The sequence below is a fragment of the Osmia lignaria genome, chromosome 9 (assembly GCF_051020975.1).
Source record: "Osmia lignaria lignaria isolate PbOS001 chromosome 9, iyOsmLign1, whole genome shotgun sequence".
Taxonomy (NCBI): Eukaryota; Metazoa; Arthropoda; class Insecta; order Hymenoptera; family Megachilidae; genus Osmia; species Osmia lignaria.
This window is the reverse complement of record NC_135040.1, coordinates 14149449-14161010: the sequence shown is the minus strand read 5'-3', so window position 1 is coordinate 14161010 and position 11562 is coordinate 14149449. Positions and strand designations below refer to the sequence as shown.

General features: G+C 34.6%; 2 protein-coding genes and 1 long non-coding RNA gene across 21 annotated transcripts; 2 read left to right on the top strand and 1 right to left on the bottom strand.

Moving 5' to 3' along the window:
* The first annotated feature begins 268 nt into the window (after window positions 1-268).
* LOC117610301 (eukaryotic translation initiation factor 4E type 3-A) lies at window positions 269-1522 on the top strand. 2 transcript variants are annotated; one of them, XM_034337649.2, is made up of 6 exons: window positions 269-450; window positions 625-745; window positions 815-922; window positions 977-1051; window positions 1175-1271; window positions 1350-1522. In XM_034337649.2, the coding sequence occupies exons 1-6, from the start codon at window positions 299-301 to the stop codon at window positions 1382-1384; spliced, it is 588 nt and encodes a 195-aa protein (XP_034193540.1). In that variant the 5' UTR covers window positions 269-298; the 3' UTR covers window positions 1385-1522. The 2 variants fall into 2 exon arrangements, with proteins under 2 accessions (XP_034193540.1, XP_034193466.1); XM_034337575.2 differs by having other exon boundaries at window positions 271-450; window positions 977-1099.
* Window positions 1507-7332, bottom strand: LOC117610402 (uncharacterized). 16 transcript variants are annotated; one of them, XR_013062709.1, is made up of 11 exons: window positions 6996-7332; window positions 6853-6910; window positions 6581-6755; window positions 6102-6496; window positions 5387-5544; window positions 4993-5301; window positions 4565-4793; window positions 4258-4469; window positions 3498-4185; window positions 3051-3400; window positions 1510-2952 (listed from the first exon to the last, which is right to left on the bottom strand). It is a non-coding gene; the product is annotated as an uncharacterized LOC117610402 (long non-coding RNA). The 16 variants fall into 16 exon arrangements; XR_013062710.1 differs by having other exon boundaries at window positions 6893-6910; XR_013062711.1 differs by lacking the exon at window positions 6853-6910 and adding an exon at window positions 6781-6852 and having other exon boundaries at window positions 6581-6718.
* On the top strand, window positions 6337-11417 carry Reg-5 (Rhythmically expressed gene 5). 3 transcript variants are annotated; one of them, XM_034337277.2, is made up of 4 exons: window positions 6337-6478; window positions 8015-8186; window positions 8263-8352; window positions 9735-11413. In XM_034337277.2, exons 1-4 carry the CDS (start codon window positions 6362-6364, stop codon window positions 10097-10099), a joined length of 744 nt encoding a protein of 247 aa, XP_034193168.2. In that variant the 5' UTR covers window positions 6337-6361; the 3' UTR covers window positions 10100-11413. The 3 variants fall into 3 exon arrangements, with proteins under 3 accessions (XP_034193168.2, XP_034193257.1, XP_034193343.2); XM_034337452.2 differs by lacking the exon at window positions 6337-6478 and adding an exon at window positions 7354-7474 and having other exon boundaries at window positions 9735-11415; XM_034337366.2 differs by lacking the exon at window positions 8263-8352 and having other exon boundaries at window positions 9735-11417.
* Window positions 11418-11562: the final 145 nt, after the last annotated feature.

Below are 11562 nucleotides of genomic sequence, written 5' to 3'. Positions count from 1 at the left end.
TTCGATGCAAGTACTATCTATTCGTAAACGGCGGAAACTATTTCCGGCAGGATGGGGTTCCCAGTGCCCCACGCGGTTCTGAAAAGCGACACTGGCGCCATCTATCGGGAAACCCCGGAAACTATTCGTCGAGTAGTTTCAGCGACTTCTTAATAGATGGCGCTAGAGTTTCCTCTTCTGGAGTCGGTAAATCGTTGAGTAGTTTCAGCCGTTTTTGTATAGATGGCGCTAGGATCGAATTAAAAATTTTTTAATTGTTACATGATGTTGACGTTATAAGTAAATCGTCGTTTTGAACATGGCCTCGATGGAGAGCGCACTGAAAGACGAGGCAAGTTCAGGAGATATAACGCAAGTGCCAGTGTTTTCAGACGAAAGGATCAAAAGAATCGAAGAACAGGAAACATCAGGAGATCCGTTGCAATCTTCCTGGACATTTTGGTTGGGCAGGTAAAAGGATTGTTTTCAGCTTTTTAGTTTTACCCTTTCAATGTCTGCAGCAGTTTTGTTTTTTTATCTTACTCGTTCGTGAAACGTCACAGAATATACGAGTTATGTTTTTCCGTTGATGTCAGCAAATTATTTAAAAAAAAATGATTCTGAAAGAGTTTATAAAATTGACAGAGCTATTTCTGCTTCAACTGTTGAGGAATATAAGACAAATTTATTGAAGATCTATACTGTCAACACTGTACAAGGATTTTGGGCTGTTTTTAACAATATACCAAGCGTTAAATATATACAAGTAAGTTTGTATACCTTTGCTATATTTGTAAACATCTTATCGGTACTTGTTCATTTATTTCTGTTACAGGTGAGATGGAATTATCATTTGATGAGAGATGAAAGATATCCATTGTGGGAGGAACCTGTTAATCAACATGGTGGAACATGGAGATTAAAATGCCATAAATCAGATACTGTAAGTTCTAAATCTTATGTTACTTACAAAATCATAAGTTCCTTATGTTTTTAGGAAAAGATTTGGAAAGAAGTGGTGCTTGCAGCTATTGGAGAGCAGTTTGATGAATGTGTAGCTGAAGGTGATGAGGTTTGTGGAGTAACTGCATCTGTAAGGGACAGAGAAGATGTTGTTGATGTAATCAAAGTTTGGGTTCTTTGATTGATATATCATAAAGTATACTATTTATGAAGTTTCTTCTTATTCCCTTAGATTTGGAATACAAATGCTGCTTTAGCATCAAAAGCTACTGTCTTAGAGAAAGTTCAATCACTCCTGCCTAATGTAAACTGCACAAAATTCTATAAACGTATGTATATTGAAATTATCAAAATTCCCGCATTATTTATTATGGATTATACCATTAAATTTGAAGTTTTTTTTACAGCCCACCAATCGCATCATGCCTATGGTCGCAGTTAAAAAATTGAGAAGCTACAAAAAATCTGAAATTGTTGATAATTATTAATTAACGTTGTTTTAATACACAGTTCTAATAACGGTATATAAATTGTTGATATTGTAATTATAAATTGTGAAATACATTTTTATATTTATTAATATGCCTACTTTTTGTTAGATCTATCCATTTGATGGAATCAGAATATTTCATTAAATAAATTTCACCTGTGTAATAAATATTAAAACACGATAACTCGTGTTGAATAACGGAATACCTGTAGAATTTTTAAGTACATTCGGAAAGAAATTTGAATCCGTAACCGTATATCCATAAAACCAATTCGTTGGCCGACTAAATGGCGCCAACTTAACATTTTACTGCTTTTCAATATTCTTCATATTGACGTCAATACCCTGAAAAGTTTACTTGTATTCGAAACACCATTAAACTAGTTCTAAATCGTATTCAAATTATGTCCGGCATATATGTAAATGTTATGTAGCTTACGTTAACTATTTTCAACAAAATATGCGAATCAATTACCTATCCCTATGTGTTCCATAAAAAAAATTATATTATGCAATAAGTACTTTCTTCTCGATTAAATTTTTATGTAAATTTTGACAAAATTTCAATGATATTAAATCATTACGTTAAAGGCTCTCGTACAGCGATATCAATCATCAGACACGTATGTTTGTGTTTATGTAGAAAGAATTCATAAAAATATATTAAAATTCGCATTATTTATAAAGATAACATAAAAGAAATATCTGGAAATTATACAGCAACAAAGTTTCGATTAAATAATTCTGTTCCGAGAGTTGTTGACTCGAGAAGTACAAATGTGTTGATGGCTTCGTGTTACACGACGTCCTTGCGTACAACCTTGCGAATACGCATATGGCCAAGATTGATAAGGTTACGTTAATTGTGTCAGCAATCTTAAGATGTATAAGATTAGCAATGACTGCACCTATAATTCGTCAGTCACTGTTTACAATCATTTAAAATTCGATATACACAAGAGTCTGTGTATTTAACATACAATTATATAAAATGGTATAACTATCGTCTACTTTTATACGCGTCATCTATTATGCGAATAAAATATTCATCTTTAACCAGTCTAGTCTCGTGAAAAGATGGAATTTCCTGAATTCTAAATAGGACAGCCGATAAGATTTGCGTAGGTTTCTACATATTCGATTCGGTATACCATTACACGCTTTTGAAATTCCAAAGTTTATCATCAAATTTATTGCACTCATATGCAAAACTATCCGAGACGGAACTTCATCTTCACCTACGGTCACGTACGAATGATAACAGTACAAAACACGTGGATAGAGCAGATAAAAGAGAGAAACCTGTTTAGTGGAAAACTTCCACACGATTCGTGGAATTCGTAATTTTTTTTTTTCACACGTTACGCTAACAAAGAAGAAGGAAAAAAGAAAGAAATACGGATTCGTTTCGTACGCGAAACGACAGATAAATCTTTGCTGTTATAACTTGGTGACTTGATTTCACGATAATTTATTTTACGGATATTCTTCGACAACCTTCAAAGGCCGAACAAGGAATTCTAACAAAAAAAAAAAAAAAAAACATGTAATTGTATCCCAACGATGAGCTTGTAGACGCCCACTACATTTTAGTTTATCCGTTAACAAATTACCATACCAAAACGTCATGCCGATCCTCGGGAATTTTTCAGTCGTTCCAAGATACTCGTTAATCAATCCTTAACAATGTTCCGTATACCGATAGGTTCTGCATTCTTAAGCGGCGCCACGATTCTCACGTCATTCCGGGCGCCAAAAATTTTACGCATAATTATCTTGTTCGCTGACACTGTTCGTTACCAATAACAAACCGTAACTCATTTAATACCGCATGCATAATCTGGATGATAATCAAAATACATTTATATGAAATTTTTTCCTGTTTATGTGACATCTGATAAATTTCATTTTGTTGCATCGTGCATTATTATAACTCCTCTCTATGAATTATTCGAGAGGTAAACATTCCTGCAAAAATGTCAAATGGCACCGATTGAATTTATAAAAGAATTTTAGTAAATGTTATAAATAATGATATCGTAGCTTCAATTATTCAAATGCTTACCATCTTGTTTCATTTATCAGTCGCGTTTTAAATGCACAGAAACGAGGAAAGATATTCAAATATAATACAACATCCTTCAATTTGTTTTGAATCAATGACGAAGCCATTATAATAGTTCCAATATGTTTGATGATCTCTATTATAAAGTATTTCAAAAATTAAGGATCCACTTGAGTATGCAGTTACGTAGATGGATTTCAAGGAAACCATAATAACGGGCAAAAATGTCACCATTGAACTACTTATACGATCAGCTTCCGATTTCGTTGCCTGCAAGCAAAATGAGTCATAACGTGGCATCATGATGACGATCAATACATTTTTGGAGATTCCAAAATTTCGGGAATTCGAAGAATCGTCACAGATAAGATTACATCTGTGCGAGCTACTCTAAAATTGAAGATTCCTTGTTTAAAATATATTTTAAAAAATTTTCAGTCATCAGAATTTGTTTGTCAGGGAAACGATGAGCATCCGGTGGTTATTGCGTCGACCGGAACGTATTCCACACCTCTCGATCTCGGATGACCGTCCAATCGTTGCGATGAAAAGAGGAAGCGATTTCCATTCCCTTTTGCGCTATACAAGTCCATTTCCTGATCATGATCGTCCTACATTCCATTCGGATGCAATTCTAAAATCCTCGCGCCGGATCGTTTACCGTTCTTCCATAAATAGATCAATATATCTAAAAAGATACAACAAAATTAATTCAAACAATTTGAATGACAAATTCATTTGATCGAGCAGAACCCATTACGTTTGAATCAACGTTTGAAATCAGAATGCAAGATGCGTTTGTGGGAACTGTTTACTGTTTCATGGTTCACCAACGAAGAAAAACGATGCTCGGCTTGACTGCACAATTTTATTGTTGGATAAACTATAAAAATAGTATTCTACGTTTTAACGGAGACAAAATATAAAGAATCTTTACACACCAGCAGTATTTTTGTTATTCGTATGATAATGCTAGAAAAAAAAAATCAATGAAAACGTTTACAATCGATGAATGCTATCAGTAGTTTGTCATCGATTAAAGATCAATCAAGACTTATCAGGAATACCCTTGGCCTGGTTAGTGTAATTTCTGCTCAGCTGATCCGTGAAATGTATAATGGAAACTTATAAATCAGAGGTGCAGAAGGTTAACGCCCGTGAGCATCCAGCCATTCCAGGTTACGGACGATTAATTGATTTGGAAAGTAGAACATACTTGCCCGTCGAATCACCATGTTCGACTTTTCTGTCATTCTATTTCAAGAAAATCACGGTAAAGTGAAACCATCGTGAGTCCTAATCAGAGAGAACGGTATATTTTAAAACAATGAAATCGATATATGTATTTTTGTTTTAAATACAGTTTTAGAAGTTCATAGTTCTAGAACCGTTGAGATAGATCTATTCTTGTACATAGGATCCGAATGACATAATAGCAGGATGACTGCATGCTGACTGTTAAATGTGCAGCGAGCCTCCAAGTAATCAAGATTACCTGGAACGGTGTGGTAACAGACACACGTATACATCGTGGACGTACAGCGAATGATACAAGGTTCCTCATTCCATTGTGTATATGCCTGTGCTGACGCGAATTCATGTGCGAAAGTCTGCGGCATTTCAATTCTCACGTTGGTCATCGTCATAGAAAAGTGCCGTCGCCTCTGTTCCGGCTTGCAATGCGTTATTGTTTTTCTACCATTATCATTAACCCATTAATACCGAAAGTTGCGGCTGCGCAACGCATTGTTCCATCCTACGATCACAATTATTTTTCTTCTTTCAAACATCTTGGCAAATATTTCTATAAAACGTATCATAAATATAAATACAGAAAAACAGTATAACAATTGTTCTGTGCTAAGAAGCATATTGGTTAACTAAAATACCGCGAAGGACGTGGTTCTCTGAAGGACAGGATTTTCTAAGGACTTGTTAGCTCAAAGTAGCCAAGAGAACCGGATGAACAAGATTGGATTCTTTCAAGGCAGATTTCGAACCAGCTTCCTCTCCTGTACGGTTGTATTACTTGTTTCCAACTGTGCATCTGAAAAATATTATGTTACTTTAATCAGATGTGTAGCTTGAATCATTAACACATTGACTGCCAGGCAAACTCTATTGAAAATTTAATTAGATATTTTTATTTTTTTTTAAATTTTATTTATCATTTTCCGAATATTTTGTTATTTCCATTAGTAAAAATATTTCTAATTAGATAAGTAACGAAATTCCTAATAATATAGATAATGGCTTACTTTGATAATTCAAGTGTCACCCAGATATGGGTGACATGGTATTCAATGTGTTAAATAGAAATACATTAATGAAGTTGTTGCTTTTAAAGATAAGGGACCTAATGAACTTACGTTTCAATGTATCGAAGTCTTGTAACATGATTAATAGGATACAAGAAATATAAAAACATATATTTTTTTTTAAATACGAGTCTGATGGACCAAGGAAATTCTGTTCGAAAAGTAGAAGGGGTGGGGGCTCGAACTGCGCAGACGTCACGCGCATAAGAACATATAATCAGGGACGCAAAGAAATCAAGCCAGTTCGCAAACAGCTTACGAACAGAGTGGACTGTATCGTTCTTACCTTCGTTCATTTGTGGCCACGTGAAGTTTCTAGCGATAATCGTGTTATTAATATTTCATTTATCAATAAATGAAATATTCAATTGATATTCAATCCTTGTAATTATATTCTCGTCGTCAGTTTGGTGTTTGTAATACAAACACTCTTGGCTCGACGACCACTGATTTTAGATCAATAATATCTGTGCGATAGACCTACGTATCTAAACTAACGGTACGTGTAAAAAGAGTGTGCCTGTAAAGTAAAGTGAGGAATTAAAAATGAGCAATCTGAGAACTTACGTGCTCTTTGCTGCTATCCTAATATTGGGATGCCATACATTATGTGCCACTGCTTCCGCGATACCAATGTGGGAATTCCTTTCGCGAGATGAGAAAGTAAGTATTGTTGAGCATCTAATCGTCAAATTTAACATTTATACATAAGGTTTGTTATAGTCATTTTTATACGATACCAACGAAGCTGAAACTTTCACTTACCAAAATTGAAATTCAGTGGATTCATTAAAAATGCTCTGCTTGATGTACTGTACAGTCGAGTACAATAGCACTGACCGCGTCTCGGACGTTGACTTTTCTCATGACATTGTGCTCTTCTTCTTGCGTTACATTTGCTATCTATTTCACGTTGTTTTTATATAGAAACTGGATGATGCTGTAATACATTAACAACTACTCACTATGTTTTCAATAATAAGATAATGGTACCGCCTGAAATGTTTCAACTGATCGCCAAGTATTTCGATATTGACCTTAAACCAAGTTAACCTTTATCACCATTATATCACTAACCTTATAGCCATTATATCACTACAAAAAAACAATCTTTGATCGAAATATACTTTGAAATAATAAAATATAAATTAGTATTATTTCGGAATACTGAAATACTTACTGCCTTTTCGCAACAATTGTTTATCTTCTATTCGTTTAAACTTTCTCTTACTTCGAGAATTCGTTTGAAAATAGTACCATCGATCGACTAGTAAATCGACCATCGATCACGTTGTCGATCTATGTAGGTCACCGCCAAAGTAGTACTTACGTGTATTCTCACTTTGTCAAGATTGAAATTTACAACAATACGAAAAAAAGAAATAACAGACACTTTTTTAATAAAACAAATTCTATAATTGTGAAATTGGTCCCATAAGAGATTACTCTATCGAGTGTAAGAATCCTCCTCGATTTTGTAATCGATATACAATAAATGTTAAATTTCGATAGGGTCGATAGGCGTGTTACAGAAATGTCATTAGATATTCTAAGATCGATTATTCGCGTAATCGAGAAACCATAGATGGAGCCAAAAGTGTGTAGACATCGAATGTTTCGGTCGGTGGACAGAATTTCTCATGACGAAAAAGAAAAAAGGTGCGTATCGCAATCCAACCCGATACGTGATGTACGACAGGCTGCGACGGGAATATATATTTGTTTGTTATAACCATCGTGTCCGATATCCCGCGTGTTACACATTGCGGAGTTTCACCGGACGCGCGCAGAATGCATTTGTTCTTAACGAATGGAAAACAGCTTTCGCGATCATCGACGCATCGTAAACGGGGGAAAAAAAAAATTCATTGTCTCCCTTTTAATTTTCCTCGGACAAATTAAGTTCGACGACCCGAGCAGTGGCGGTTCGTAGCTAAAATTAGTGGGGGTGCTGCTCCAGAAAATTTTTAACCTTTGTTTTAAAAAACCGGCACTGCGGGAGCGACAATGCTCTCTCTCCCTCGCAGCCTCTCCTGCGCATGCGCACACAGTCAAACACCACGCCGCTGGAATTGTGAAGCGCATACAAAGATTTTTCTATCTTTTTCATAAATGTACAAGTATAAAGAAAGAATTTAAAAAAAAAAAAACGCCACTGGACCCGAGTATCTTTTGTAACAAAAGAATGTTCCATTTCAGATGAGCTACTTGTTCAGAGTGTTCAGTCAACAGGTGGCCACATTCTGTGTTGACTCTTCGATGCCAGATTGTAACAAAAATTTATTGGTTTCTGGTCTTCGAAATCTGGCTAATATGGACGATAATGCTCTCGATAAATTGGATCCGTATCAACGTGATGCAAAAGAAATTAGTAAGTTTCATACCCTCTTATACCCGAGTAATTAATTTAATCTCATTTGAATGAACCCCCCATTTTCTGATTATAGTCTGGGGTGCAATGGTAAAGAATGAGTATTCAACGAGAGTCGCTCATGAACCGAATGAATCCTATTTCGCCACCGGTACCGATTCAGTAGGTATGTGATAAATTAAGAAGTTGACTATTGGTAAGGAATAACAGTTCTGGATATTGAAAATAAATTCTTTGTGTACTTGAATCATTTGTTAAACGATAGGACGATACTCTTTCAGCAGAAACATCTCCAACGATCGCATAAAGTTCATTAATGCGAGAGAAAGTTCTTATCGATAAAAAAAATGAAAGAAACTTACACGAGCGAGACTAGCAGCCTCTGTAGCGGATATTAACGGAGAAAGATACATACTAGTAGAGGCAGTTTAACGGCGATTAATCATTGCATTAACGCGTTGACTGCTGCAGTGAAAATGGACATTTCTTACGAGACGTATTAAAGCTCTAATTATTAAGAATAGAAATAATTAATTTTCAAGTTTCAAATGTCAAGCTTTTAATTTGATACTATTGAAAATAATATTTTTCTATCGTTTTCTTTTAATTATCGAAGCGCGTGTAATTTGCGATGCCGGTCACCGGTGACCCCCATGGCATTCAAGGTGTTAACCATGAAAATCGGAGCTGCCTCTGAACTCGATGGACAGCAAGAAGAAAATAACACTTGCTCGATCTACGTGACCCGAAATAGATGAAAAGAAGGCGCTGCGAGAAAGTTCCAGGCGTCCCCGTTGTATCGTGCACGTTCCAGTAGAAAACTTTTTATTTTTTTCTTCGACCAAAGTAGATCGCGTTCGATAGCAAAACGCTCGTTTTCGATACGACCGGTCTCTTTAACTGCACTTTCACCCGATCTTCCGAATAAGTCGACCGTTTACGGAAGTTTTTTTTTTCGGTAGCTTCAAAAAGAAGAAGAAAATATAAATAAATTCTTCAAGTTCTCTTGTACAATAGAGATGGTGAATTTTTATTTTCTAACAGAGCCACGAGTCATTTTACGCGACGTTTTCTTATTTGTTATTCTTGTAAATTCCTCCGCGTCCCTTAGAAGAGCCATTCAACATCTGACGGAAGTAGGAAGTAGTATCGCGACGGATTGAAAATATTAGACATCGAATTATCATAATGCGAAGGTCACGTTTGGCTAAAAAGAATCACTTCCGATCCCGTCTACGTAACACGAATGCGTTCAGAGAAGGAACGTGCTGAAAATATTTATAATCAATTCAACGATTGTGATGAAACGTGTATGTTACGTTAACGTAAATGGCTAATTATTAATGAAATTCTACCGATCAAACTTTCAAATTTCATCGGCGGTTAATTAATTATGCAGCTATATGTACATTCGTTTAGAAACAATTTTACATTTGCATCCTACAAGTTACTGGAAATATAAATTAATCGAACCTTGAAGCTGATCATATATCTATCAGAGAAGAAAATATCTTTTTTTGTTAATAAAAAATCTTTATTTTGTTACAGCTACTAGTGGGAGCGAAACAAATGGCTTAGGCGAAGAAACGATATCAGAGCATACAGGGCCTTATTTGGTGGGACCAATGGTGATTCGTGTGTATCCGGATGGTCGACCAGTTCCAGAGGATTCCATGCGCCCTTTGCCCCAGGATGAGGACATCAAAGAATTCAGACATTCTCGTGTGCCCTCAGTCGAGGAGATTGAAGCGAATAGAAACGTCTTTTATGAGAAACAATCGAAAGGAAATTCGTATCCTGTGAGAAGGAATAATCGCCAAGCGTACGAGGAGTCTCCTTGTTTTCGAAAAGATGATTCGTTATTTAAAAGACGATTGCTTCAGGAAATTGTAAAGCGTAAATTACGTTATTAGCGATAAGCAAAGGTACACCGAAGAGCGTTGACGATCTTCGTTCATCGTGATAAAGCTAAAACAGCTTCATTGCGGATAATTGTAATTTATTTTGATACTAGAACTGTTAGGAATGAGGAAAGATTCAGAGCGGTTTGTCCTGAGCGTTTTTCTTTTTGTTAAGAAAAACTAAAAGGTAGATTGTAGTTGATGGAACAAATTAGAAAACGAACCATCATATTTGTCCCATCAAATATTCAGATTTGTGCAAGACTGGTCTTTCATGATGCAGATAGAAGCAATAATTATTTGTTACACATGATAGATAAGATAAAATTAATTCTTAATATGAGTTCATTAGATAGTATCATTTTTTTATAAATTTGTACGTTAAAGCATTTGTTTATGAGTGAAGAGTGATATTTTTTAATAATTCTAATCATCAATCATTTATTAGCGATAATCTTATAAAGTTAGTGGTGGTGAGTTTAAAGACTGTTTTTGCAAACAATACTCATTTATTTTCAGAAATATTAATAATCATGTTGATCTTTGAAAATATTTAACATAGATTGTATGATGACGATTGGTCGGCAATCAAATGTCTTACTTTTGCTTTGATAATTCCAAATTAGAGTGCGTTATAAATATTTTAACAGGCGCTGATGAATATTTCATATTCATCATTTATCCACAACTTTATACACATTTATAATCGCCGACCATGAATGGTTCTAATCGTGTGCTTTCCATTCATTTCTTATTTATTTCATCATCCGTAAAATTATCATTTTTCAATAGTCTACATATTTCTGTTATATTCTTTCGCAATGATACTGTAGCTCGAAAATGGTGTTTTTTTTGTATGAAGTGTATTTCAGGGTCATATAGTACATTTCCAAACTTCCTTCTTTAAGATATACTCTCATGGTTCAAAGGAACTTACCTCGCTAAAAATTTATGTTAATTCTTATGTTGACTATTGAATTTGCGTATGAAATTCACATAAGATTAACAGAGCACATTTTCATATATTTGATAATCTTTGTGTTGACATTTTTTTCATGTTATTTCTTCAGATGATCGTTTAAACGATAAAACATTTTTCTTACGTATAAGATGTGCATTGTATGTAATAATGACTATATTGTAAAATTTATGTAATATTGTACAAATTTATGGTTTGTATGGTGCGTATTTAGTACAGTTAGAATTTCTTTAATTCTAAGTATCCATATATTTTATAAGTATGCGTATATATAGTAAATTTTCTATAAAAAATGTTGTGATGAAAAGAAAATGAAATGATTATTAACAATGTTTTTAATTTGTATACACGGTTCAAAATAAAATGTGATATTTGATATTTCATTTCTCAAATTCATTTTTAATTTTAGGTGGTAAATAACTGTTCAATTATTATTAAACATCTATTATATGTAGGAATAAGAATACGGTGATTTGAATTTAAAATTATTCCCGCT

Bases quoted from the DNA above. Each gene is read 5' to 3' on its own strand.
- LOC117610301 (XM_034337575.2), top strand. From the start codon at position 299: ATGGCCTCGATGGAGAGCGCACTGAAAGACGAGGCAAGTTCAGGAGAT. The intron at 451-624 runs GTAAAAGGATTG...TAAAATTGACAG, and splicing joins TGGACATTTTGGTTGGGCAG to AGCTATTTCTGCTTCAACTG. The intron at 1,272-1,349 runs GTATGTATATTG...TTTTTTTTACAG, and splicing joins CTGCACAAAATTCTATAAAC to CCCACCAATCGCATCATGCC.
- Reg-5 (XM_034337277.2), top strand. From the start codon at position 6,362: ATGAGCAATCTGAGAACTTACGTGCTCTTTGCTGCTATCCTAATATTG. The intron at 6,479-8,014 runs GTAAGTATTGTT...GTTCCATTTCAG, and splicing joins TCCTTTCGCGAGATGAGAAA to ATGAGCTACTTGTTCAGAGT. The intron at 8,187-8,262 runs GTAAGTTTCATA...TTCTGATTATAG, and splicing joins ACGTGATGCAAAAGAAATTA to TCTGGGGTGCAATGGTAAAG.